Source organism: Solea solea, chromosome 3 (genome assembly GCF_958295425.1).
Source record: "Solea solea chromosome 3, fSolSol10.1, whole genome shotgun sequence".
Taxonomy (NCBI): Eukaryota; Metazoa; Chordata; class Actinopteri; order Pleuronectiformes; family Soleidae; genus Solea; species Solea solea.
Window position 1 is genome coordinate 31,602,193 of NC_081136.1, and position 27,823 is coordinate 31,630,015.

The following is a 27,823-nucleotide window of genomic DNA, read 5'->3' on the forward strand; positions in this document are numbered from 1 at the left end:
GTCCAAAATCGGTCCAAAAAGTCATAGTATAGTATGTCGTCTAAAATCACCTAAAAAAGTCATAGTATAGTATGTCGTCCGAAATCATTCAAAAAAGTCATAGTATAGTATGTCGTCCAAAATCACTCAAAAAAGTCATAGTATAGTATGTCGTCCAAAATCACCTAAAAAAGTCATAGTATAGTATGTCGTCCAAAATCACATAAAAAAGTCATAGTATAGTATGTCGTCCAAAATCACCTAAAAAAGTCATAGTATAGTATGTCGTCCAAAATCGGTCCAAAAAGTCATAGTATAGTATGTCGTCCAAAATCACCTAAAAAAGTCATAGTATAGTATGTCGTCCAAAATCGGTCCAAAAAGTCATAGTATAGTATGTCGTCCAAAATCTGTCAAAAATGTCATAGTATAGTATGTTGTCCAAAATCACCTAAAAATGTCATAGTATAGAATGTCGACCAAAATCACCTAAAAAAGTCATAGTACAGAATGTCGTCCAAAATCACCTAAAAAAGTCATAGTATAGTATGTCGTCCAAAATCAGCAGAAAGAATACTATACTATGACCTTTTTCTGCTGATTTTGGACGACATACTATACTATGACTTTTTTTTATATGTATTAAATTTGATGAAATTTGATTACATTTACTTTCCTGTCAATACCTTTTTTAAGGCCTGAATAAATTAAACTAAAACTAAGTATGTAAAGTTTCTCTTGACAAACGCTGCTCATGTTTTCACTTCATACTTTTGTCACACAGAAACAGAACAAAAAACGACAGATTCAAAAAACCTTTTTTTTATTAGAACAATACAGCAGATATAAAGGTCTATTGCATTCAGACACTCCCATAAGAACAGAACATGTGCTTCAACAGACGAAATGCACTCCCCAAGAGAAATAAATTAATAGAAACAAGATGGGAAAAAAAAGAAATGGAAAAATAAACCAGAAGATATGCTGTTTATTCAAATATGAATTCAACTGGTGGTTTCATTCAGAGACTCACAAACCGAAATTTCAAACAATCAAACAAAGAAAGAAAGAAAGAAAAAGAGATTCTATTGTGCAGGTGTGACATTTTTAAAAGGTCACCTTGTTTTAACCTCCAAATAAAGTGTTGTTTTTGGAGTTTTGTTGTTACAAATGTTCCCTGTTCTCGTCTTTTTTGTCTCACCACAGCAACAGATGAATATTAAGAGCAAGAAGAAAAGAAAACAAGTGAAATTAAAGCTTGCAATAATAACATAATAATAATAATAATAATAATAATACCAAAAAGCAGCAGTGGATAAATTAAAGTACAATCGAGTCAGACAAAGAAAAACGTCATCTTTTTTTGAGTTGAACATCATCGCGTGTCCAAGGGGAAGGAGAACCACAATAATGTGTACTAATACTGTAGTTTTACAGTACCAAATATGACATAATGGACTGTGCGGCCTTGTTTATAAAAACCTCCGTTATCTTTTATTTTAAAGGTCATTAAGAAAAAGAATAAACTTATATCTGGGGCGTAGAAATTCTCATTATTTTTTCTTCTTCTTCTTCTTCAGATATACAATATAAGACGATAAGATTTTACAGTAAGAAGATAAATGAAAGTGGCTACACATCGAGGAGACGCTTTTGAATTTTTTGAATTTTATATTTGGTTTAAATAGCGCGGGAGAAGGTTTGACTCACAAGGCCCGAGCTCCGAGTCTGAGACGTCTGGGAGAAAACACACGAGTGAAAAGCAAAGTGAGAGGAGCACAGTTCTTCCATTATCTCCTTGTTTAAGTATATATATATATATACATATATATATATATACATAACAGGGTTTTCAGGTCAGGGGGCGACTGAGTCGTTACTTTCCACCGACACCACAAACAAAACACGAGCAAGTCCACGAGTTGCTGCTCATTCGCAAAGTTTGAAGCGTTGTGCCTTTAGATTTCCTCCTCGTCTTTGCATAATAATCTATTCTTCACTCCACTGCACCTCTTTTTTTTTTTTTTTTAATTATAATAAACAAAATGTAGATAAAACACCTCGGCTCCTCGTCTTTAATTGATTTATTATCTAATTTTTTTTTTTTTTGCCATCGCGTGACGGCCTTTATTTTGATTTTTTTTTAATTTTTTTTTTTGTTATTTTTAATAATACATTTCATACAAATCTATAACCCAAAAGGTAGAAATCTTATTTATATGGAAAAAGGGTCCTTTTTTTTCTCTCTTTAAAGTGACTTATAACCACGCCCACCCGCCGGAAACATCTTCAACCCACAAGATTAACAATCGCAGAAGAAATTCATTCAAGACATTTTCCAGTCAATTCCTTTTCTCTTTTTTTTTTGTCTTCTTTTTTTTTTTCATACTCAAATTTGGAAAACAGCATTCGGCAAACACCTCGAAATGTCTTCTTTCACTTAGTAACGAATAATAACAGGAGGGAGGTCATGAATGTCTCGCCGGTCCTTCCAGGAAACGGCTTTTTTAAAAAACGCACCATCTTGGAAGTCAAAAAGGGAGGATGGACAAAGTCAGAGGACAGAGAGATCAGCTGTTATAGCGCCCCCTGAGAGTCCATTCTTGTTTATTTAAGCATACAAAACGCACACTGAACAAGCCACTTCAGTCTCCAGGGGGGCGCACGTGTGTGCATTTTTAACGCCCGAGTGCACGCGTCGCAGAAGCCTGTGTGACATTTCTGTGCATATTATTAGAACTGGTACCTCCCTGTCGAATGTGTGCGTGAACGAGTGAGTGTGTGTGTGTGTGTGTGTGTGTGTGTGTGTTAGAGAGCGCCCTCCTCTGCACAGCCTCCTCCCGCCGTGTAGCGAAACTCCTGCAGGTTGGAGACGCCGTGAAAATGGACAAAAGCTCCGGCCACGACCAGGATGTGAAACAACTGGTGGGAGTGGAACTAGGGAAGAGAAAGAAAGACGGGGTCAAATAAACATGCGTGTGAGGGACATAAAGACACTCACATGACACGTGACTCCACCGCGGCCTTCACCACCAGTTTCTAATCAAGTCAAGCTGGCTAATGTCTGCAGATTTGGGTCTGGACTTTCTCTAGAGTTTGCTGTTGCCGTATGACGGACACAGTGGGACATTGTTTGGGTTCCAGGACGAGGGGGAAGATGCCTGGACACATGCTTGTTTTCTTTCTGTGGATCCTCAGACATTAACTGCACATTTGACTTTGGCAGGAGAATCTCTGCATTTCAGTGAATGTAAGAAAAGTAGCTCAAGTTAATGTTTTCACCAAACGTGAAAGGATTCCCCGGAGACGTTCCTGAGACATCAGTTTAGTACTTTGACAACTAATATCTACTCAGTTCATCCTTGAGTCGAACTTAAATGTTTGTGCAGAATTTAAAGAGACTCGCTCAAGGTGTTCTTGAGATATTGTGTTAAAAAAGAAAAACAGGACGAAAGCAAAGACAACATGAAGACATAAAGCCTGCAGGCACAAGCTGTCACCGGGTACAGAGGCATAAAAAAAAAGAAAAAGAAATCTGCCCATACTCTGGGATTCCTTTCAAGTGAACATATGGAAACACACAGGGAAGAAAAAAATAATGACTTGTTTGTCTGAAACTCACCCAGATGTCACACTTGCCCGGGAAGAACCTCTCGGGGATACGAGCGGCGTACAAACAGGCTCCCGTGATGTAGAGCGTCGCCATCAGGAACAGCCAACCCATCTGACCGATGGTGGTGGCTCTGATCAGACCCTCGCTGATCACAAAATGCAGAGTGGGAACCACGCCGCTCAGCCCCAAACCCACAAACACTCCTACACACACACATAAAGAGAGAGAGAGAGGAAGGCAAAGGTTGGTGGAGTGCAGAAGCAATGTGAGTTACGGGGTTCCTTGAATGCATCTGTTCATTTTATGCTCGGTTTCTGTAAAGTCAGTTCACCCAGTCTGGGTTTGTCATCCTGTAAATTGAATCCTTTATTAATAAGCAGCTTCTCTGTCTTTTGTGGGTCCACTGCTGCCTCCATTGGGAGTACAACAAGGTTATTTTGTAACTTTGGTGTGTTTAACAGCTGGTTTCAGCTCTGCACGTGTTGTATTCAAATTAACTCCAGCATCACAGTGAACAGTGTGACACGGCACGGCTCTAAAATGAATCCATCGCCAGTACAAAATACTGATTGCTGCACTTTAATAGAACAAGACACACAACACATCACTGTACCTGCTCTGACTCCTCTGTACTGTGGTGTGGCAAAGAAGTCGCACTGGGAGACGGTAATGGCAGCAAGTCCCAGTATACACACCACTATCAGGTAGATGAAACAAGGCTGAGGAGAGCAGTAGAAGGAGTAATACAACCAGGGAACAAAGGAGCCCATGATCAGGAAGGCAATCCCACTGTAGTCCAGTCTGGAGCGCGCAAGAGAGAGAGAGGGAGAGAGAGAGAGAGAGAGAGAGAGAGAAAGGGGGAGAAACACAGGGTAAATGGTTTGCAGACACAGAGTGACACTAACAGGAGGTTTTGCCCAGGTGTGTCCAAGCGTCTTACTTGGAGAAGACTTTGGAGACGCCCTCAGAGTGGCAGTAAACTGTGTGGAAGAGCCAGGAGAAGGACAGGCAGAGGATGGCGCCGAGGAAGAACATCCCGATCACCACCTTCTCCTGCACCGGAGCCACGAAGGACATGTTGGGCCTGAACATGTACATGAGGCCGAGACACAGGAAGAACAAACAGCCTGTGGAGAGAGAGAGACAGAGAGAGAGAGAAAATATCACTCAAAGACCACAAATATTTAGGCGCAGTAGTCCCCACGGACCACCAGGTGGCAGTAGAGGACATTACTAGTCATTTAGTCATTTTAGAGCCAGAGGACAACTAGAAAGATTTCATGTAGGTTTATATATATATTTAAAAAAACACAAATTCAAACACATTCCAAGGTCAACCAAACTATAAATATCATTTTAGATGAAATACTTTGTTTTCTTATATAAACCACCTCAGCTCAGCTCTCTACACAACAGCTCTGATTGGCTGTGACGTCATGTGACGTTTCACACAAGACTGGTTACCTAACGAGTCAGGTTAGATATGAAGATTGGCTGCTATTACGATACAGAAATAGACCCAGAGAAAGAAAACAAAAATACTATTGTTGTTATGGTAAATATCCCAGTCTGTGTTTGTGTGTGTGTGTTTGCTCTTGCTGTTATTTGTTGTTTTAGCTTGTTAAATGTACTTCTTAGAGAGTGAAGTTAAGGACATGAGGTTAAAGTTGAGAATGTCAGGTGTGTCCTACCTAGCAGGTGTGTCCAGATGTTTCCCGTCTCCGTGTGGATTCTGAAGATGCTCTTGAAGCACGCGCGGAACGAAGGCATGGGCGGTCTGTGGCCGTGGAGCAGGTAGTCGTTGTCCTTCAGCCAATCGGGGAGCACGTCGTGAGGTATGACTCGCCACCGGCCCTCCCACACCTGACGAGTTAACGAGGGACACAAACATCATCAGCATCATCATCAGCAGCATTAGCATTAAAGTTTGGAAAAGGAAATATAAAGAAGAAGAAAATGAAAGAGAGAGAATCAGCTGCTTGGTTGTGCTGAGTGTTGTGTGTGTGTGTGTGTGTGTGTGTGTAAAGACATAAAAACTCACATGTAGTCCTCATGGGACTAAATCTGGTCCTAATGAGGCAGAACCTCGTTTCTGAGGAACTGTTTTAATGTTTATGGATAAGAGTTAAGTTGTGGTTGCGGTTAAGTGTAAAGCGGTCCAAATGAACGGAAGTCCTTTAAAGGAACACTGCGTGAAACTGTGTTTGTTTGTGTGTGTGTGTGTTTGTGTGTAGTGTAATGTAGTCATCAGTGTCAAATTAACAGTACTTAGTCAAGTCAAGAGTCCCGATACAGCAAAACACCCCCAACAGAGAGACACAGGGAGACACAGAGACACCGAGAGAGAGAGAGAGAGAGAGCGCTTACAGTGTATCTGCAGAATGATTAATTTCCCTAATTTACAACATGCTGGTTGCAATTTCAGTGCGCGTGTTAATATTAGACCAAGCTGGAGACGCTTGTACGAGCTCATGCGAGTCCACATATCAGCGCAGTCCTCGGAGACCTGTCTCTCTCTAACCTTTTAATGTCCGTCTCCACGCAACATATAAAGGAACGTCTGCAGGACGTGAAGATAAACCTCTGAGAATGTGTTGTGAAACATATCACAATCATAATCATGTCCCTGTTGTAAACGCCTACAATAAAAATGACAAATGCCGTTTATCACCTGCACAATCACAAATGACACTGTAAAAAATTGTTTTTATCGCTGATAAACTAGATATGATACGCTGGTTATTTATTGTGATGTTATGGAAGGAGAGCGACGGTTGTGAAAGAGACACCAGAGAACCTGCACCTGCAGCAGTGTCTGTGAATGTGAGTCACTACCTTATGTACAAACTCCTCCATCCGCTCCATGGCATGGTGAGCCTGCAGCAGCGGAGTCATTCCCATGAAGCCTTCGTCGCAGCTCTTCTCTTCTTTCTCCTCCTCATCTTCCTCTTCTTCTTCTTCTTCTCTTCCTCTCTCGTCCTCCTCTTTTATTCTTCTCTCCTCGTCACACTCTGGGTCACTCTGAGAAGAAGAAGAAGGAGCAGAGACACAGTGTTAGAGCAGAGGGACTGTTTTAGGGATAATAGGACATTTTTGTTTTGTTTTGTTCAAACAAAGAGCACATTTATATTTCAGCTTCATTCGCTGGATGACGTGAAGTGTCCGTTTTGCATAAACTGTGACTAAAGAGTGTACGTTAAATGTTTACGGTGATGCAACACAGTCGAAAATTGAAGAAATCTGTTTTGTTTTGGTCTCAACCAAAGACTTTAAACCACCACTGAGCATTAACCTGGATTAGCTGACTATAATAATGGAATTTTTGGAGTTTTGGTGAAGAAATTAAATGATTAAGGATTCATTTTGTATTAATGAATCAATGAATAATGTACTGAGTATGAAAGTTAACAGGATAAACCTAGCCAGATACTGAAAGATTCTATTTAAAGTAGGGGAAAATATTTTGGGAGATGATTTTTTTTTGTAAGTAAAAATTCAGATCAACATTCAGTGTGTAATGAATTGTAAAAGTTATTATTTATTATTTAAAAAATGACTACACGACAACAGAAACAGGTTTTCAATCATCAAGCAGATTTCCCTCTGCTTGGTTTGGACAACAGAGTTGGGACCATGGAACGAAACTGCCCAGTTTGAGTCGTCTCATCCATCCGCATACAGATTGTCACATCAAGCAAAAGTATATTTTAAGAAAAACCGAGCTGACGTTTGATCCGACGAAGACACCGACCATTTATAAACCCGAGGATTAGACAGACAGCGTGAATTCAATCTAACACAACAGCTGTCACAGCCGCGGAGCCGGGGACAGAATTAATACGGCTATTGCTTCACGACGAAAACAGTCATTCATCATAAGTGACACGCACAGAAACAATGCAGACCAACACAGAGGTGAACACACAACGGAACAATAAAAACAATAACATTTTATGTGGTTTCAGGTGGATATATATCACGCACACACACACACACACACAAGGCCCATATAAAAGGATGAGGATATGATTAGAAAAAAGATGGACCTTCTGCTCTTATCATTACTTCAGAGGAGGAGGAGGAGGGTGAGACAGATGAGAGAACAAGAGAATAGCAGCGAGAACGAGAGAGGAAAAGTCCTGTCTCATATATAATGCATGACTAACCCAATTCTGAATTCCCACCAGCAAAGTACACACTCACACTGCATGTTTGACTTTATGTGTTGTTGACCATGTTGTGTCTCTTGGACAGACAGAAGTCTGAGTGTGTCAGTCTGACTTGTGCACAGTGTCACACGTGCTTGCTTAATAATGCATCAGGTTTAACCGCCGTCGTCCGTTGTGGAACTGCACGAAGGTGACACGCGTGCGCGGTTCTTATTAAGCGCTCACATGAATCCACTGTGTTTCGAAGCCAAGATAAAGGTGACACTTGACATCGACTCTGTGTGTGTGTGTGTGTGTTTATGTGTGAGGGGACGCGTCAGTGAGTGAGTAAAATCGCATGAGCGTGAGCAGAGGGTAACTGGGCGACTGCCAAGGAGTCACGTGTGCTCTGCAGTCTTTGTGTGTGTGTGTGTGTGTGTCTCAGTAATGCCCTGTCATGTATGTGCATGCGTGCATGTAATGTGGGTGTGGGCTTAAATCCAGATGCTGCCCATATTCTTTATTCTTTAAGGGTGTGTGTGTGTGTGTGAGAGAGAGAGATAGCGCATGTGCTGCTTTTATATTGTTGTTTTTGATGATTAAGAGTTGATTTTAGGGTTAGTGAAACACTGCGTGCGTGTGTGCATGTGAGCATAGGCAGACAATAAAGACAAAGGACACACTCAATACACCATCACAAGCCAGACAAGCCAGCAACAACACACATTTCCATTCATTCCTGGTGTGCTTCTGGGCCAAATGATGCAATACACTCAGGTACATATTACACATGCACTGCTATTTCACACAAGGCATTCAGAAGAATGGGATGGAAGTAAATGGACAGCATGTCTCACACACACACACACACACACACACACGCTCTAGTTAACAGAATGAAAAAGAAAGCTCAGTAAAATGCAGGGAGAGAAAGCATTTAGCCTACAACCTGCACATTGACTTGATTTATGATCAGCCACCTCCTCACTGGGAAAACCCTTTTTTACTGGAGCGCTACAGCTGTTGAGCTACTGCACAGTCTGTGTTCTGTTTGGTTCTGTTGCGTCCGGTTTGAGTGTCCAGTGCAAGTGTCCACACCACCTGGACTTCAATCATGTCAACGGCAAAAACAAAGCAAAACAAAGCTTCCTTAGAGAGGGACACAGTTTCCTCCAAGTCATCTTACAGTGCCTACTCTACAGATTCTTTCCACATTCTGCGAAAAAAACAACAACAATATCATTGCTCAACACTGCTGTTGTGCGTCTTCTACTCAGCCTTTAATCCGTATGAAACACAGAAGCTTTCGTCGTAAAGAGGAAGCTGTGGGTGTTTTTACACATTGAGGGAGTAAAGAAGACTGGAGAAAAAGGAGCAGAAACAGCCGTTTGCACAATCTGTTCGATTGTGCTAAACTCACTGCAGACTGTAAAGAGCCACAGCGTTGAGGTTCAGCAACAGGTGATGCAGAAGGTTTGGTTTTCAGCGGCTCAGCCAGCGCTGCCGTCATCAGATCCAATAACAAGTCACAGCGACAGGAGGAGAGGTGTAGGAGTGATTCTTGGAAATGTGGACTATCCCTAATGCACTCATGTGTTTACATTCTCTCTCTCTCTTGCACACACACAGTTTTCCGTAGGTATTCTTGTTGGGACACTGGGCTTTCCTGGGCTCCCAAAATGCTGTTTCTGTGTAGCTTAAAATGAGGACTACTGTTCCTGACAAAGACAGTGGTGTTGATACCAAACAAGGTCCTAAAGTTGTAACACAGATACCTACACACAAAGACACGCACTTCTAGGATGAACACAGTATCTCCACTACACGTGACTCAACCTCAGCTGCCTGATCGCCACACACATTAGTCATAATGGCAGAGGTTATGGAGTCAAATTTCTCTGTGTGAAAGTATGAATGTGCGAATGATACGATCTCCTCCCTCGAGGAAGTGTCCACTCTCTCTGATCTAAAATCTGGCCGTGTATCCTCTTAAGAGTGTGTGACTGTAACACAGTCCGGGAGTCAGTGCTAATAGACTGCCCGTTTGTGCGACAGAGTCTGTCACTTATGTTGGGAGCAGAGCGATGTTCCCACTTCTCGGAAAAGGCTTTTCCTGGGAAATGCCTGAGACAGAGGAGCCTTCACGAGTCAGGAAATTTGATTTAAACACACTCAGTAACACAATCGCTGTGTTTAAGCGGCGACTCATCAATTATCAATATTAACGTTAGGCTAAAGGAGTGTGATGTCATTTTGTTGGCGAGTAATAACCTCATATTGACTGTTATATTTCAGGAAGGCAGACATTAGGCGTTTTGCCCAAAAAACAATCCAAAATCCCAAAGAGCTTGCAACATAAAAAGTTTAAATAAACCATTATTTTACTTTTATGTTAACCAATAACAATTTTTTTCCCAAATAAAAGTTAATCCGTACTCATCTTTAAAAAGCAAAATAAAAGATGAGCTGTTGTTTTTCTTGTGTATGATAAAAAACTTACTTTTATTGAATGGATGAGGGCAGGGGATCTCTAAAAATAGTTGACAGGAGGATTGGATGAAAGATCTGTCTGAGACAATCTTGTCAAAGACGAAAAAACGCCTTCAGTGTTGTTGTTTGCTCTTCTTTGAATAAAGAAACAAACACAAAGCTTTAAATGATATACATACAGACTTGAGGAAATCTTAAAAGCCCCTGAGGACCAATCAAGTCCTCTGTCCCACACTCATACAAGAAAAATATACACCCAGCTCCCCTCAGACTGATTAACTACTCTGTATATACACTTGGCTAATGATTTCCAACTCACTAATGGCTGTTCACATGCGCACGCACACACACACACACACACACACACACACACACGCACTGTTTCTGTGTGTTTGTTTATGAGGAGACTCTGCTCTAATCAGTTCTGCTGAACTCGAAAGTAGGAGATATGTTCCAGAGGGAAGTGAAGCAAGAGACTCATTTGAGGGTAGATCTCCATCATTTTGTGAAACATGCAACTTAAGACACAAACAAAAAGTCACGTGGACGTTTGGGTGCAAGGGTGGTGTCACAGGAAACGGCTGGCAGCCAATGGGAGAGCGGCTAAAACGGTGTGCACCAATGACAGGAGAGCCTAAATCTATGATGGTCCAAATAGGGAAGAGCTTACCCTTGTACACCGTAACCCCTGCACAGCAGCACAGGCAGAGGGATTCAACATGTGACTCACACACAGGCACAATTGCTCTCTTGGGATGGGTAACAATTTGGAAAATATGGCGAGACCCTCCCAAAGATGCATGTTCCACACACTCACATGTCTGACTCTGAAAACCAGATGCCGTGTTTGGGCCCCCACAACATAAACTGTTCCCTCTGTTCTCGCCCATGACTACGGAGGGCATGGAAATTGTGTATTTTTTCCTTCATTTTATTAGAGTTTTACCAAACAAGGGATTTCAACACTAGTGAGGGAAGCATATACTTTAAATATAGTTTGTTTTCTTGATGAAAAGATGATTCTGCCCTCAAATGAAGCTACAGCACAGATAAAGCATACCATGAAGAATGCAAATAAATGTTTCAATCTGATTCTGATCTTCTTACAATAACTTCTCGAGTTGGTCATATTTAATGACCTTAATGTTTTAGGCGTTCAGATTTTGCCGGAAGTCGACACCATGGTTTAATGAATAATGATTTTAAATAATGCTTCAATAACTATTGTTGCTTGGACAGGTACAATAGGAGGAAGAGGAATCAGATGTCACATCCTCATACCACAGACCTGGCATTGACGCATCACAGTAATAAAAAAAAGAATCTGCACAAAGAAAGGATGTGCGGTGGGCTTTAATGTCCAAACAGTTTAAAAGGTAACTGTTCACTCTTTATAGATTTTTATCTTGTTTTGTTGTTTATAGTTGAATTTGTGGATGTGTCATGGAATTCCTCCAGCTGACATTCTCTTCTTCTTACCAACTGACTTTATATTACATGTTAACTTAAAGGTCAATAAGGCTTAGAGGGAATATACGTGTAAAAATACAATAACGTACCCAAACAAAAAGCTTCTTCACATAAACTACATCGAGTCAATGTTTCAAATGAAACGGACGAACCAGAAAAATATGCTGTTTAACTACCATGCGTCACTTTTAGGGACATCTTTACGGTCGGCGTCACACTTGCAAATGAAACACTTCATTTTTGGGTCGTAGGTTGGGGATTTTCTGGCAGGTAAACAGCTATTGTTTCCAAAAAATGATGCTCTGTGAATGCAGGGTGTGATCAGGGAGACACACACAAACACCACAATGTCACAGTGGACACAAGTTTATAAGAGCCTTAAAAACGGGAAATAAAATAAATACAATTACCGTGTGACTCAAACAAAACCAGACAGATAATATAAGTCAAACTAATGTAAGAAAGAAAGAAACTATTTCCCCCCGGGCAATTCTGAAAGGCACCTCTTTCTGAAGAAAAAGGAAGTGTGAAACCAAACCTATACCACACACAAAAACACCTTTCAAGACACACACACAAACGTCTGCACAAAATGCTGAAAAATTCAACAGGCAGACCGTGTGGTGTTAAAGACAGCCTGCCCTCGCAGATTGGGGCAGGGGGCCCCTAGCATCCTCTCAGGTAACCGTGTTGTATTACATCAGGTAAAAAGGCCACGCGCTAACTCACAAAAAAAGCAGTCTCAATACACACATGAACACTATTGTGTTTCGACTCAGTGCCGATTGCCTTTCACTCCGAACAACAGAGCGGCAGCTTTGTCTGTGTGTGACACAAAGTCACAAGTGATGCCACTGTGAGAGAGAGAGAGGGAGGGAGCGAGAGAGGGAGGGAGCGACAGAGAGAGAGAGAGAGGATGTGGTGCTTTTGTTTGGTCAATCACAGGATACTAATGTTGATGATGTTTTTGTTAAAGTGCTTAATTTCTTTCCCGCAACATGTCCGTTTATAGACGTGACGGGTCTATTCTGGGACTGCGAGGTCTGCAGTCGTTCAATGCGCGCATCACTTTGGACTCTGGAGTGGAGTTAAAGCAGAACATCGGGCGGATAGTGCACTGTTAATTACTATGACACAAAGTGACTCACTGAGTCTGAAAAGCCTTGAAGATGGTGAGTCTGTCAATAATAAGGGAGAGAGGGCGGAGGATGAAACGCTCGAGGAAACGGGCTCAGGATCAAACTGTGCCAAGTTTCAAAAACCTGCTTGGCAGATTTTGTAATGCACTTTCCCCCCCATGAGCAATAAATGTCAAACTGCTCTCGTTATGATGATTGGAGTGGACTTAGTTTTAGATAAAAGCTTTGATTCACAGAGTGTGTCGTTTTCTTTTGAAAGACACATTCTGAGCCCATTTTCACTTCTCACTTTTATATAATCACTTTCATGAAGGTTTAGGAATAAAAATACTTATCGTTTCCCCTTTGCATTTTCCAGCTGCTCATTTGAAAGTATTACAATTTGATTATTTTTCACTTCCTTTTGTATGCATCTTTCATATGTATACATGGGTGCTGCATCACATTCAACAGGCCCTTCACATAATGTCCCAAAACCATCCATCCATCCATCCATCTTCTACCGCTTTTTTCAGTGTACGATTTACCTAATCCCCATATTGCATGTTTTTGGACTGTGGGAGGAAACCAGAGAAAACCCATCACACACAGGGAGAACATGCAAACTCCACGCAGAAAGACATGTCCAAAAACCTTCCTACAGAAATTTAAAATCTAACTGTGTCCTCAACTCTAATACAATCCTTTAAAAGTGAGATTAAATTATATTCTGATGGTTATTAATCTTCTTTTAAAAAATCTGTGGATACAACATTAGATCCTCAAAGTTGAACTGGTGATTAATCATGTTGTGTACACACACACACACACACACTGAGAAAACAGACTGAGGTCAAATGATTATAAACTAATTGCAAGTCAGAGTGTGTGTTTTCATTGCCTACTTTACATTAGGTGTCACAATGTGTGTGTTAAGTTAGTTATTATCCTGAAAGACTGTGGTCAAAAAAACGGTCAGAATATTTGACCTCACTGCTAAAAACACCTATTTAATTATGAATGTGCGGGTGTGTGTGTGTTCTTGTGGAGTAGTTTTACTGTGAGACCGACTGACCCGTATCGCACCAGATGGCTCTGAACATACCACATGATACTCACCCCATTGTGTGAGGCGCACTCGGTGGTAGTGAGGTGACTGTTGGAAGAACCTGAGGTGGGTGTGTCCGCTTTCTCCCGGGGACTCATGGGATTTGTAGGCGTGTTCGCTGCCGCATGTTCTGCGAGTTTCGAAGTTCTGTGTCGCAGCACAAAGGAGGGGCGCTCAGCCCCACTTGTCTCTCCTTCGTCCAGCTTGAGACGCTGGACCTGCACCTCCACTGAAAACTGGAGCGGACTCAGATGGGACGGGACAGGAGACGGAGTGGGTGTTGTTGCTTTGGACCAAACCTGATTGGACAGAACAGGAACAGCCATTAGATGAGAAGATGCACTCTGAGCAAGACGTTGATACAAAAACGGGGTGACCTACCTGAAGTCCTGGCTGAAGTCTTGATGACTCTTACGCTTAGGACTTTGCAGAACTAAAAAAAGAGAGAGACAAAAACAAAGCAAATATATGAAAGTGGATTGTGATACGGACACACAAATGTTTCCTACCAGGCAAATGCACTATAATGCAGATTAAATTCACCTTGTTGAGGAACAAGGTTCCACAGAAAGAATCTGACAGTAAAGTTGCTTAACCACTGTTCCACAGAAGGTGACACTCAGGATGAACAACTGCCAAGATGGCTCATAAATTAACCTGCTATAATTAAAAAGTATTTTATGACTTGTCTCTCACTGACAGAGACCAACAGGTGGTGGTTATGTCATAACACTACCTCTACAAAGCCAAGATTATAATAGTTTTTTAGTAAGAAAGAATTGTCATAATGTCAACAGCAGCATGGGTGAGCAACAAACATGAAACGGTAAATGCAGACGCATCAGAGGTCCTTGGTTTGGAGGATTTATCCTTGTGAAGGCCTGTAGCCTTCATGCACTCGTGTGTGACTGACCTGGACCCATTTATGTCTGCATGTGTCCAAACACTCACTCACAACCAAGGATTTAGTGTCACGTAAAGTGATAGGAACTGCAGCTGCAACTTTATATCAGTATACTGCTGATCTCTCAATGCCTCTCTTATTCTCACACACACAGACACACACAGACACACAAATAGAATGCTACGCTCCAACACGCACATTACACACGTTACACACATTACACACATAAGTACCAAACCACTTCATTTAACGTCTGTGCTACCACACACATACCTTAGGGGATGAGACACTCAAGGGGAATAGACACAGATACACAAAGGGCATGTGCATACACACACACACACACACACACACACACACCCGAGTATGTACTTGTAAACACAGAGACTATTAAAGGGCAATGTAAGCAGGCAAGGAGCAAAAGACACAGATAACACACTTGTATAATACAGTTTTCTTGCAGGTACTTGCAGGGCAATACCTATAAAGTACATAAACATGAATAAAAAGACATAAAAGAAGATAATTAGCCTGTTAAGATTATTAAACAGCACAACAGCAGCTACCAGTCCCTTGATAAGTAGCAGGGAACACAGTCTCCTTTGGAGAATAGTGGTGGACCCATCAATTTAGTGGCTAAATATCATTAACCAGTAAATGTAATTGGTCACATTAACCTGTGCAATTACATGGAGGCTCAACAACAGTTTGCATGTTCATAGTGAAAAAGAGAAATAATTACCAACGCCACATAAAAATCCAGCAGATATTTAAGTTTCGTTTCAGCAGCAGCAGCAAATACTGATTACAGACTCCACAACAACGACAGCTGGCTTTTCCAGAGAATAGGTGTGGTGGTGTGTGTGAGAAGGTGCAAGATGACTGTTATCAAGCACAGCCACAGCTGCTGCAAGCTAAGTGACATGTGAGAGAAAGAGGAAGAAGACTGAAAAAAATGTAAAATGAATCAGGGAAAGTAGAGGGTTTCATAACCTGATGACACCAAGTAGCAGACACAGCCACTTTTCTGTGCTGTGATTATGATAATAAAAAAAAAGACAATTTGAACTGAGGTGACTGGCCTGAGCGCGAGTTCCCCAAATCTAAATCAAACACTTCTACATTGAGAAATTGAAAATGTCCACTCAATCTTTCCCATAAGAGCTACATCTATTTTACTGAATCTGTATTTAACAGAAACATTTTTATAATATGAACAATTTACATCAAGACGAGAGATTTAGCCCCATTTCAGAAATAGTCAGTGTCAATACACATGTTATTCTACAGACTGAAGAGAGCATCTTTGTTTCTGCACAAATATCACTCAGTAATCATTTTAAATATGTTTTTCGAAAAAAAATGAGAATAACGGTGTGAAAATGACCATTCCCTCTGGTGTTGCGAATCATATCGCAATCACAATACCTGTCAAAATAATTGCAATATTTAAATTTATTCAAAATCTTTGATTCTGCTTAGTTTTTTTTTTGTTGGGGTATTTCTGATGAGAAGAAACAATGGAACAGGGATTTTAATAAGGCCTTTTGTCCACAGCTGCTGGTTGATTTGAGGCTGATAAGAACCGGTCAGGAAATTAATGCAGGTAACTGCATCATTGTTGCCAATGGTCTTCATTTTCACCCACCCGGGCTAAAATGCAGCCCTGCAGATGGTGGGGTGGTGCGGATGGCAGGCATAAATGTAGCCCTTTCAGTATATCAATACTTTTATTCTCTTCAACAAATGCAATCACAGAAACTTCCTCTGTTTGGTAAGTGGTCTGTCACAGCCAAGTGTAACTAAAACTGAGATTAGATAGATTTAGATAGATTAGATTTGAAGCCATTTAAAACGGTGCAGTTGGCAGGGTTTCTTTGGCATTACTTATAAATGATTCCATTCTTTCAGCCTAATGTAAATAAGGTGATCTGAGAGTGAGCGACACTCTCCGGCAGCTTCTGACTAATCAGGTTACTGGGCAGTTGGGAGGGCGAGCTGGTGCTGGGCCTCTGCTAAGACAGGAGAGGAGAAGAGAGAAAGAATATGACAAACTGGGTAGTGTAGGAGTTTCCTAACTCCAAAATGGTCGGCTGCCATTAAACTCCATACAAGAAAAAGAAGATGGTCCTATTAGCTGTTTTACAACACCCACTCTGCATACCTGTTGCTTTCCAGAGCTGGATAGAACAACAAAAACAGTATATGATGCAAAGAAGCGCATAAAAAAAAAAAGTCTAATTTAACACTTTAATATCCGTTTCAAAGATAGGTAACATTGCCTATAAAGAGCAGCCAACAGCAACTTGACTTTCATTGTTTTTCTATTATATCATATCTATAATGTACAATAGCATATTATTTGCAAGTACTAGTCCAAACAGCACACAATTACACACACACACACACACACACACACACACACACGTAGCGCTTGAAAGAACAAACCGGACGACCCCAGTAGGCAGACAAAACTGAACATACTGGCCCCATACAGAGATGAAAAGAAGTCACTATACTGAGAAAATGGAGGAAAACATTTGCACACACCCATGTGTCGCAGGGGTCTGAGTGAGACAAATCCAGCGTTAAAGTCTGAGTTCCCAGTGTATAGCAGAGAGATAATGCCTGTCGACAACAGGATACAAGATGACTCATCAAGTTGCTACATGCAAATGTCACTGTATAATAAACCTTATCGCAGCTAATGAATGATGTTGTGAGCGCCCTTATTTTTTTCCTCCTTAAAAATCCCGGTGTGAGGTCCAATTATTATCCACATGAAACAAAACAATTATAGTCACAATTTCACAATCTGCACTGTTTCTGCAAGTTTCAGCGGCTCATAAAATAAGATCAGACGTCCCACCGCAGTGACAGTTAAAACGCATGGTGAGACAGAGGAATAGACACAGAGGAGAAAAACTTTAGCAGCCTCAAGGAACAGTCTGCTGGGTAAAAAACAAAAAAAAATCAAAAAAGGTTCCCTTGAGCAACAGTTTATAATTCTTGTCTAATAAAATTTGGTCAAAAGCCTTTGCTTTTCCAACTATTTCAACTAAGGAAAAACTCTGTCAGCAATATTTAGAAACACGCATGCACTCTAATTTTACAAAAGCAAAATCTTTCACTGAACACTCACTGAACTCCTGTATTAATTTTTAAAATGTTTATTCTCTTGGCAATCTGAACCGACCCTGAAGCTACTAGAGAGCGCAATACCATTAATATGCATTACTGTCTTTTAACCATGGATGCTATTGAGCTTTTAATATTGATGCTATTGATTCGACCCCTGAGGTCAATCGCCACAACGCTGTGAGTGCATGTGTGTGTGTATCCATTGCAGCCAACGATACAATACGTGTCTGGCAGACTGTGATAACATTGATATAAACATTTTTAAAAGCCGTAGCAATTATTGCCGCTGACATGAGGGACATCTATAATCTTTAAATTATCAATTTCACCTTGGACATCAATAGAATAAACGTATCGAGGACATTATGTGGTTTGTTTTTTACAAAAACAAGGTCAAAAGAAATAAGATTTGCGTCACACGTTCATTGTGTTTTTTTTGTTAATGCCGCACTACGGGAAACATTCTTCAGCTCCGACTTTGTCCTTACAGTGTGTTTATTTTTAGTTTATTGTCACACAGTGCATCTTATCTGCGCTGCATGTCACTGCAAGTTCTTGTCTGATACTGGGTCCAAACACTGAATTGATTCAGAGATGCAAGGTTTGTCTACTGATAGATGGATGATAGATCGATAGATCGATAGATACATAGAAATTCTTAAAGCAATTGATTTGTTTTTAAAAACCCATGAATATTTATTAAATTAAGTGATTTAAATTACGTTACAGGTAAATATGAGAGTCAATCAGCACAATAGGAAAACTGTTCCTTTGATACATATGATCAGTACAGATTGTATTTATAGACAGGAAGGTGAAATACTGTACATACTGGTATAAAGTGTAAGGATGTAAAACTACAAAATCCCCCCCATTTTATATTACAATATTTGTCCAGCTGTTTTGAAAGGATTGCTATGGCAGGCAAATCCTTACTGACCTATTCAATAATCCAATAAATACCGTTGACTGCAGAGATCCTGTGACCTTATGTCTCACAGTATCACTTAGGCCGATAAAAGTCAGCTGACACAATACTTCAACACATGATAAGGTTCATCTTTAAGCAATTTCTTCAAATTAAAATGAAAAAAAATCGAAATGAAAACCAAAGAAAAAAGGTCAGTTCTAATTGACTGGTTCTCAAGTTATTTCTGGTCAAGTTATTTCTTTCATGTTAAAAAGTGACAGCAATGAATTCATCATATTAAGGACTGGTTACAAACTAACTAGATAAAAAAAATCAATGAGTAGTCATGTACATGTGAGCAACTTCTGATTGTCCTGGCTCTTTCTAAATTACTGTTGACTGTCTTCCAAACTTTTATCAAATAAGCATTTACTGACTGATTTAGTGGCAGTAGCTGTAATGAAAATGTTCTCCCTCTTCAGTATCAATGATGTATACTATAAAACCAGGATTTCTGCAAATGACGTAAAAAAAAAAAAACATTTGCAGCCTGAATATGAGACAAATACATTTAAAATATTAAGACAAAGGTAAAAAACAATCTTCAAGAAGAAGATTGGCAGTAGATGATGCCAAAGGAGGGTGATAGCATCTGCTAACAAAAGGAGAAAGAAGAGTAGAAATGGAACTCAAAGATGTTGAGAAAGTGCAGAAGACGTTGACTAAATAAACCTGATTTGTGGCATTCTGTGCATGTCTGACATGCAGTTGCCCCTGAAGACTGCCTGACTGTGCAGACATACACTGTTTGTCTTGTTGTAGGTCATGGATTATTTGAAGAAGAGCAAGAAATCTGTCAAGATGGCTGGCATCGTGAATTCTTAAGCACAACACCATGCCTAACTTCCCTAAAATACAACTGCACTGGGATACAAGTGAAGAATTGGAGCAGCAATATTGAACATGTTCAGCATATTGGCTGAATTTCCCTTAAAATGCCAAATATACGCAAGAACAAATTCGTTTTTGGCTTTTTTAATTTATTGGTTTAGCCGACAGGGACAATGTACATAAATAAGCATTGCTGTGAATGTGGCAGAATTAGCCAAATGGCTATTGTTCATCTGTAGTCTTCAGGCAGAATTTTAGCTCGCACAAAACTGGGACTGTCGATTTAACGGAAAATACGCAAATAAATGGCAACCATAGAAAGAACAGCTGCAAAGACTCACATTATGCCACTGAAGAGCTCACAGCTTCACTGGAGTTTAACAACAGTTTTAGGTCCTTAAGGAAGACAATGTGTTTAATTACACTGGCAAACTTGGATAATAAAACTCACCAACTTCCTTGCAGCTTGATTCCATTGAGTAAATGGAGAGCAGATACCGAATGATCAATTGGCTCCATGAAAAATCAATACTCTCCTGATAAAACCAAGACATTTTCGGTATTCTAATTCCATGTGGAAATTAAAGTCCCTCTTCTGCAGCACTGGGTACTACTGAGGCTGAGAAGCCTTTGATCGCAGTTGAATGGCCTTTTATGTTCAATGTACTACAGAAATATGGGTTTGGCAACAAAGAAAGTTTTGTATTTCAAGACCCTTAAGTCTACATCAAGGAACAAAAAAAGGACGTCCAGCTTTTTAAGATCTCAGAATGACAAAGACATCAATGATCAAAACAATATCTCTAATAATCCCTCTAACACCACAGTCATGTATACTGGAGGATTTTCATAGCTGGAGCAGTGCGGCATCCAAACTTGAAAAGATGTATTCTTTCATTGTGTACATTACAAAAAGGGTTATTATGAAAAACTGGATTACTTCAAATGCGCTAGCTGAGAAAGAACGGATCCTTGAATCACCGGAAATCACTGAGGTTGGAAAAGGTAACATTCAGATTAAATGGAGACAGAATTTACAGAACCCTGTGGAGAGAATGTTAATGTCACTTTATATGATTAGATATAGTCATGCTATGCAATAAAAGCAATACTGTGGTCAAACGTCAGTATTAATATGTGTAAGATTAGTTTTGGGTACAGTACACAGGGGAAAGGTTGATTAATTGTTTTTAAATGATGTATTTGTTGTGAATTGTTTGTATCTCGCACCTCTAATAAAAGGGAAAATAAGAGCAAGAAAGGAAAAAGAGCAAAAACCAAATATAGGACAGAGGTCAAACTGTGTTGTGCAATTACAGTGCAGTTGTTCCACATGCTGCAAAGACAAAGCTGGCTGTTCTTCACACATGTGTAGACAGACTGTTCACAGTTTCCAAACCCAACTGAGCAGAGAGAGAGGAGAGGAGACTTGAGGGGAGAGTGCTTGGGCCGATAACCAATACCGATATGCAGAGGTCATTTAGCCTCTTCAGTAGCGAAGTTAACATAATATTTTGCCTACTAAATGTAGATATACATTTTCTTCATTGAGCAAAATAAATAAACACAAAAAAATAATAGTTGTAGAGAGCACCAGTGCAGAATCCAAGGAGGCAGCAGCCTCTTTATTTAGCCTACTGTAGACATTTTTCTGGCAATATCTGCCGATGCCGATATCATGCTGATAATACCGTGCATCCCTAATATAACAAAAACAAAACAGGATGTCATGCAGGAAGCAGCAGCGCATACGTTTTTTAATTATTTCCAAATTATTTTTAATATGTATGTTTACAATCTACAAATTCTGCTTCAGTAAGTGAGTCTGTCTAAAAATCTAAGTCTGTTTATTTTCTACTGACTCCATAAATGCTGAGCTATTAGACTGGTGTGTTATGTTTGAAAATTGCACTGTGATTAGAAAATTGGACCACAAAGCAGAAAATGTGCTTTAGCGTGACCTTGAGCTTTATCGTTACCTTACATCGGTTTCTTCATGCGAGTCAGGAACTGTTAGAACAGGTTATACGGGACTACTGTAGCAGATTCTCCTCACGCAAAACATGTTTACTCTGATCTGTGTATCTTTTATTTGCTACTGAGTATCAAACATGTTTGATATGTTTAAGATGTGCATATTAAGTGCAGATCCAGGCAGCTGACAGTTTTCATTAAAATTTCTGATGCAAATTTCAACATATCAATTGCCCTTTTAAATGAGCCAGACTTGAACAACCAAAACACATGCACTATCACAGATGAGGAGTCAGTCCAAAAGCCACAGACACATCACATACATCACACGTCATGTACATGTAACTCGGACTTGACTTCTGACCGCCTGTCATGTGTCCATCTCTTTTACTGTTTGCGAATATTCAGCATTCAGCATAGTCATGCTATACAATAAAAGCAATACTGTTGTCAACCGTCAACATGACGATGGTAAGAAAAAGTAGTAATATGTGTAAGATTAGTTTTGGGTACAGTACACAGGGGAAAGGTTGATTAATTGTTTTTAAATGATGTATTTGTTGTGAATTGTTTGTATCTCGCACCTCTAATAAAAGGGAAAAAAAGAGCAAGAAAGGAAAAAGAGCAAAAACAAAATATAGGACAGCACTGCTGCTTTACACTGAAAAATCAGTTGGTTTGTGGTTTGAAAATGTCGGTGTAGTGTAGTTCTCATTTCTTATTAAACCGTAAGTGACTCAGACAGACATAAAAACAGTACTGACGTCAACAATTCCTTTCCTTTTTGCCCCTGGTGGTTTTGTTCTTACAAAGAAATTTAAACCTGAACATTATTAGCCTCTGGGGTGCAATGGCATTAAATGATTTACTCTAGTGGCAAGAGAAAATTAAAAACATAATTTAATTTCTTACATTTTGAAGAAAATCCACCAATTGCTGTAAATTACAGTTTTATTATTATTCTACTATTTATCATTATAGTTTTAATACATTATTTGTTAAATAGTGGGTCTTTTAATGTGAAGGCAAATCATTTTTTGTTGGTGCCATTTACGTCTCAGTGCTTCCTTTGTATGTGGGACAACTTCACAGTGATTAAAACCAGCTGCTGGTGACCACACGACTACTTTTACTGCTCAATGGGATTGTGTGGTTTCACTGAGACCAGTACTTTAACATAACTACACACACGCCCATATTAATGAAAAAGGCTTTGAGTCTAGTTGCACACAGCTACACCTGAATGCCAGTGAGAGCAAATAATTACTATGCTGTGTGCTCTAATCTACTTGCAGCTTCCAAAGGGTGGAGACTATTTCATGAGAAACTAATAGATAGAGACACTTACGAGCCTGTTCAACATGTTTTTCTACAAAATGGGAAGGTGATCTCCGACTTGTCTTTTTTTCTAATTAACAGAGATCGACCTACAGAGAAACTTGAATATCAAGAAAACATGTGGGTTTATAACTCGGGTTAGTGTGTTGATGCGTGTCCCCTTGTGACCCTTCATTCCTGGTACAGCACTGAGTTCCTGATGAGGCTGCCAACAGTCTTATGATGGAGAGATAAACAAAGACAACCAGTGTGAAGTGAGCAGCACACACATACTCACGCTTATTCACTCAATCACACCATCCACACAGGGCCACAACAGAGTATTTACACGTGTGTGGCAGACATGGTGGATGGTGGAAATACGTCCACACGAAAACACCTCATCTCCTGGTTGAAATGAGACTATTAAGTCACAAACAAACAGGCAACAACACATATACGTGATATTTAAAAGACGTTTTTGTCAGTTGAAATAAAAATGAAATGGAGTTTGATTGGAGAAACCTTTCCCCACCCCTGCTTTAAAACAGTAATAACAAACAAGCACCTTAACACCACACAGAGACAGAAGGTCAGTTCACTGTTGGCACTGTTGATAAATGAAGTGTAACCAAAATGCAGTGGTTTTTGAAGCGCTTAGTGGTAGCCAAAATGTGGGTCATAGAGTATAAGGATAAAAATAGCCCCCCTTAATGTTCTGATGAAAATTAAACCCACAACTACTGACTATATTGAGTTAACATCTTACGTCTGTTAGCTCCAAATAATGCCAGTTCTCAGTTTCCTACCAGGATGTGAAACAAATGATTAATTACGGCTTGCTTTTTTTTGCTTTCTAGGTACTGGAAATCTAAAAGCATGCGTGCTATGCTCTTCCTAACACAAGGTTATTATGTGAATGTGGGCAGATATAACAAGATGTCTTCAACTTACAATTATTATAGTAAAACTCTCTGCCAAATCAAGTGTGCGGATGTGGCCACCCCCTAGAGAGGGAGAGGCCAAAGGAAAACTTACTTATGATTGTAATTTCTCAAAAGTGCAAACTAAAGTTCAAATTGTTTTTTTGTCAAAGCGGCATTCCAAAAGAGTGAGAAAAAAGAAATGACTCACATGTGAGATGCCACAACCTGTGAATGATTTGGCATATTACATTTAAAAAAAATAATCCTAACTAATGAATTAATGAAGAATCAAAATAGTAACAAACTACAAATAGTAGCACCGTTAAATTTGTACGTCACACATACAGATAAGAACATTCTCTCAATGATGTAAGTGTTGCGTCTATGAACAGAGTAGTTAACTATATGTGCACACATACTCACTTAGGCAACAATATGAAGTATCTTTTCATTTTGTACACACACACACACAAACCTCCAGAGGGTTGTAAAAGGGAAAAAAGCACAAATGGGGACAAGAAGAAAACATGTTTTAAGAAAGAAGAAGACGGCTACTTTACGCTGATCAATTAATTCCGCAATGAAAGTCGCTGCTTTTTTCAGAAGCTATGTTTAGCTGCTCCCATGCCTGGCACACTCTCGCAGACCGACTTCATTATACACTAAACTCCCTAGAGAGTTGTACTTCCACTAAACATGATGTACTGCTCAACGGCCAATGTGTAGCAGGGTGAGAGTTTGTGCACACAAAGGGAACTCAAGCAACAGAATTCTGCAAATGCACTGGTGAGAAGAATTTGAAAGATCTACATTGACGTATATGGTAAATATGCTGTGGTGTTGTCGCCTGGATTGTTGTATAGAACATAATTACTAAATATAAAATGATGCATGGGTCTGCTTCGCCTCCAAGGCTGAGACACAAAAGTGCACTGATATATAGATGTGTAGCAGCAGAGATGGGTGTATATGGTTATATTTACAGATCATAGTATGAAGCTTCTTTCAGGTGTTGTTAAAATGAGCCAAACATGAAGTTTCAAATATTAACAAAAGCCCTACAGGATCAACTTTCACACAAACAAACATAATTAAAAATAAAAAATGGGATTGAGAGTGGTTTTGGTCATGAAAAGTTTTGGTTTAAGACAAGCAGGATATCAGCTGCCCAGTCCATAAAATATTTATGACATGACCTCATGCTTTGTAGAAAACTGAACTCAGAAATGGGAGGATCATTGTGCATATGCAGGATAAGCAGCCAGCATCATTAAAAAGAAATATGAACTGGATGAAGAATTTTGTCTTTCTTTATATACAGAACACATGCTGTAGAAAGTAATAGAGTTGTCGCGAGGCTAAATGCCAGTAAATGCTGCCTACAGCTGTTATGATAATATTTCTGGTGGTGATGATCGATGGCTGATTAACTACTTTCATTCATCCATCTCATCTTCATTACGAGTATCAGGCATAATTGTTTATGAAGTGTTGACAGACCAATGACATCTCCTAATATAGATAAGCGAGTGCTTTACAAAAAATGACCAACGTTTACTGTAAAACTGCCATAAATTTTCTCACAGGCACATTAGAGCAGACAGACTGGGTTCAATTCAGGTCTTCAAGTCTCTGACATTCAACAACAACAACAAAATCTACTTATACTATCTTACACAAGAGCATCATTTATTTATAAAACAATTACTGCACGCTACAAAGAGTTAAGCTCCACAGAAAGCAGAATTGTCTCCATCTGGACTGTCATAACAGGCGAAACAGTGCATGTTGCTGAACTTACTCAGGTTTATTTTTAATTCACAAGTAATTAAAAATGCTAAAATAAAGAAGCTCTTGTAAGAAGAATAAATTACAGAAGACAAAAAAGAAGGACGACTCATTTTTATCCATTGAACAGTTTGAAACATAAGTTAACAACCATTTTGTATAACGAAAGCACAAGCTCTGTCTGTGTAACTGCACTTTTAATTACATTTTATTGGAATCTTTTTTTTCTGAATGAGGGCCCTATTCTTTTCCCTCCTGGAGAAATAAATGTAATCGATTACTCTATTTTTTTTTGGAGTTGTGGTGGAATTATTTCCAATTTGAATACTGGATACACCTACTCCAGATGCAGCAGCGGTCTTCTTTCTTTAAAACTAACTTTATTATGGGATGAGGGAGGGAAACGGAGCCAAACCTACACAATAGAATATTGTTAAGTTGTCTATTGTTAATATTTTCATGAATATCAGAATTGCACATTTTTCCTAGAATGCATTTCTACCACTTTACAATAACTAAAAACATAAAAAGAAATAAAGAGGTCCTGGTTAAAAAGTTGTTGCTGCTTTGTTTATACATATTTACAGTGTGTGCTTTGTGATGCATTTATGTAATATTAGGTTTGGGGATTTTATCAGAATTTATATTTTTCTCTATCTGACAGTGAGCCAGTGATTTTGAACACTATTTGACTAAAACTGATGCCAGATACTGTATCAGCTGGAATTTACTTTGACAACAACACTTTGTAAGGATCTAGTTATTCCAAAAAAAAGTACCTTTAACCACATCTGCCTGCATCAGCAACAATATAATAATAGAGTCTCTCTCACAGAAACCAACGATGTTAACTCAGCTAAAGTGCACACGAGTCAGTTCAACACTGGCGAGCAAGCGAGACAAAGAAACCCCAAACTCCTGCCACATTTACCTCCTTGTTGACAAGGAACACACAAAGCAGCGTTTATTTTTCTGTAAAATGAAACTGGTGTGATGATATTTCACCTCACGATTCATACAGCGTGTGTTGTTGAGAAAATTAAGAAGAAGAAGAAAAGCAGACTGCTGCCCACCGACAGGCTGAGACCAGGGTTTGTTTACATCGACATAGTGAGCTTGCTACATCGCTAACATACAAAAGAAGCCAGATAACTCTTAAACCGGGTTTATGTGTTTGTTGACAGCTCACCACGTCGACGCATCTGTCTTTAACCATGTCAAATACAGGCTCTGTGTGGACAATAATGCCCCGCAGAGAGAAAGCAGAGCTGTGTTGTGGCGGTGGCTAGCAGATTATGCCCCTCTCTGTTGTTTTGACAGCCAGAATTAGCTGGATAGCAAAGCTGCTAGCTGGCAGTTGACATCCAGAGAGGCGCTAACGTTACGCTCCGGAAAAGTCCCGGGTGACGTTTAACAGTACAAAACAACACACAACAACAAAAATAACAACCTACCGTGGCAAAAGTCTGTTGTAATCTTTAACCAGTCCTGCTCACTGCGGAGGAGTCCGTCCTCCGGGTCATGTAATTCAGTTCAGCCGGAGTTGTGCTGTCGATCTGCGCCTCTGGACTCCGAACATGAACTGGTTGTCGTTACACCAGACTGGACCCAGAGGCTTCAGAGGGCGGCAATCAGTCGGTGACGCCGGTCGCATGAGCGCCGCGCAGCCAATCAGAGCGCACCGTGGAAAAAACAACCAATCACAAGACGACCAGGAACAGGAAGACAAGCCTTAGTAAGTTTGTAGTTTCTTAACACTTCCATATCCCACGAGGTTAAAGTGTGGATAAAGTAAAGAGTTGAAACGTGAAAAGTTTTAATAATTCAAATTCTGTGATGGATACATTACATTGAGCAGGTTTTAACAGCTTTAAGTGACTGGGCTAAACATCATTTTATTTGCATGGTGGTTACGTCATGTTGACTGTCCTTCAGTTAGAAACTCGTTTGACAAGTTGCTGCCACGTGGAAACGGAGCAAGTTTCAGTCATGTTTGGTCAACCTAAAACGTATAGCTTGTATAGCTATGTCCTTTTCAAAATAGCT

General features: G+C 39.8%; 1 protein-coding gene across 1 annotated transcript; it reads right to left on the reverse strand.

The window, feature by feature from the left end:
* Positions 1-785: 785 nt before the first annotated feature.
* Positions 786-27,387, reverse strand: adipor2 (adiponectin receptor 2). Its single transcript, XM_058625410.1, has 9 exons — positions 27,232-27,387; positions 14,308-14,359; positions 13,938-14,225; positions 6,428-6,613; positions 5,284-5,455; positions 4,533-4,719; positions 4,206-4,393; positions 3,602-3,795; positions 786-2,916 (listed from the first exon to the last, which is right to left on the reverse strand). Exons 3-9 carry the CDS (start codon positions 14,022-14,024, stop codon positions 2,788-2,790), a joined length of 1,143 nt encoding a protein of 380 aa, XP_058481393.1. The 5' UTR covers positions 14,025-14,225; positions 14,308-14,359; positions 27,232-27,387; the 3' UTR covers positions 786-2,787.
* Positions 27,388-27,823: the final 436 nt, after the last annotated feature.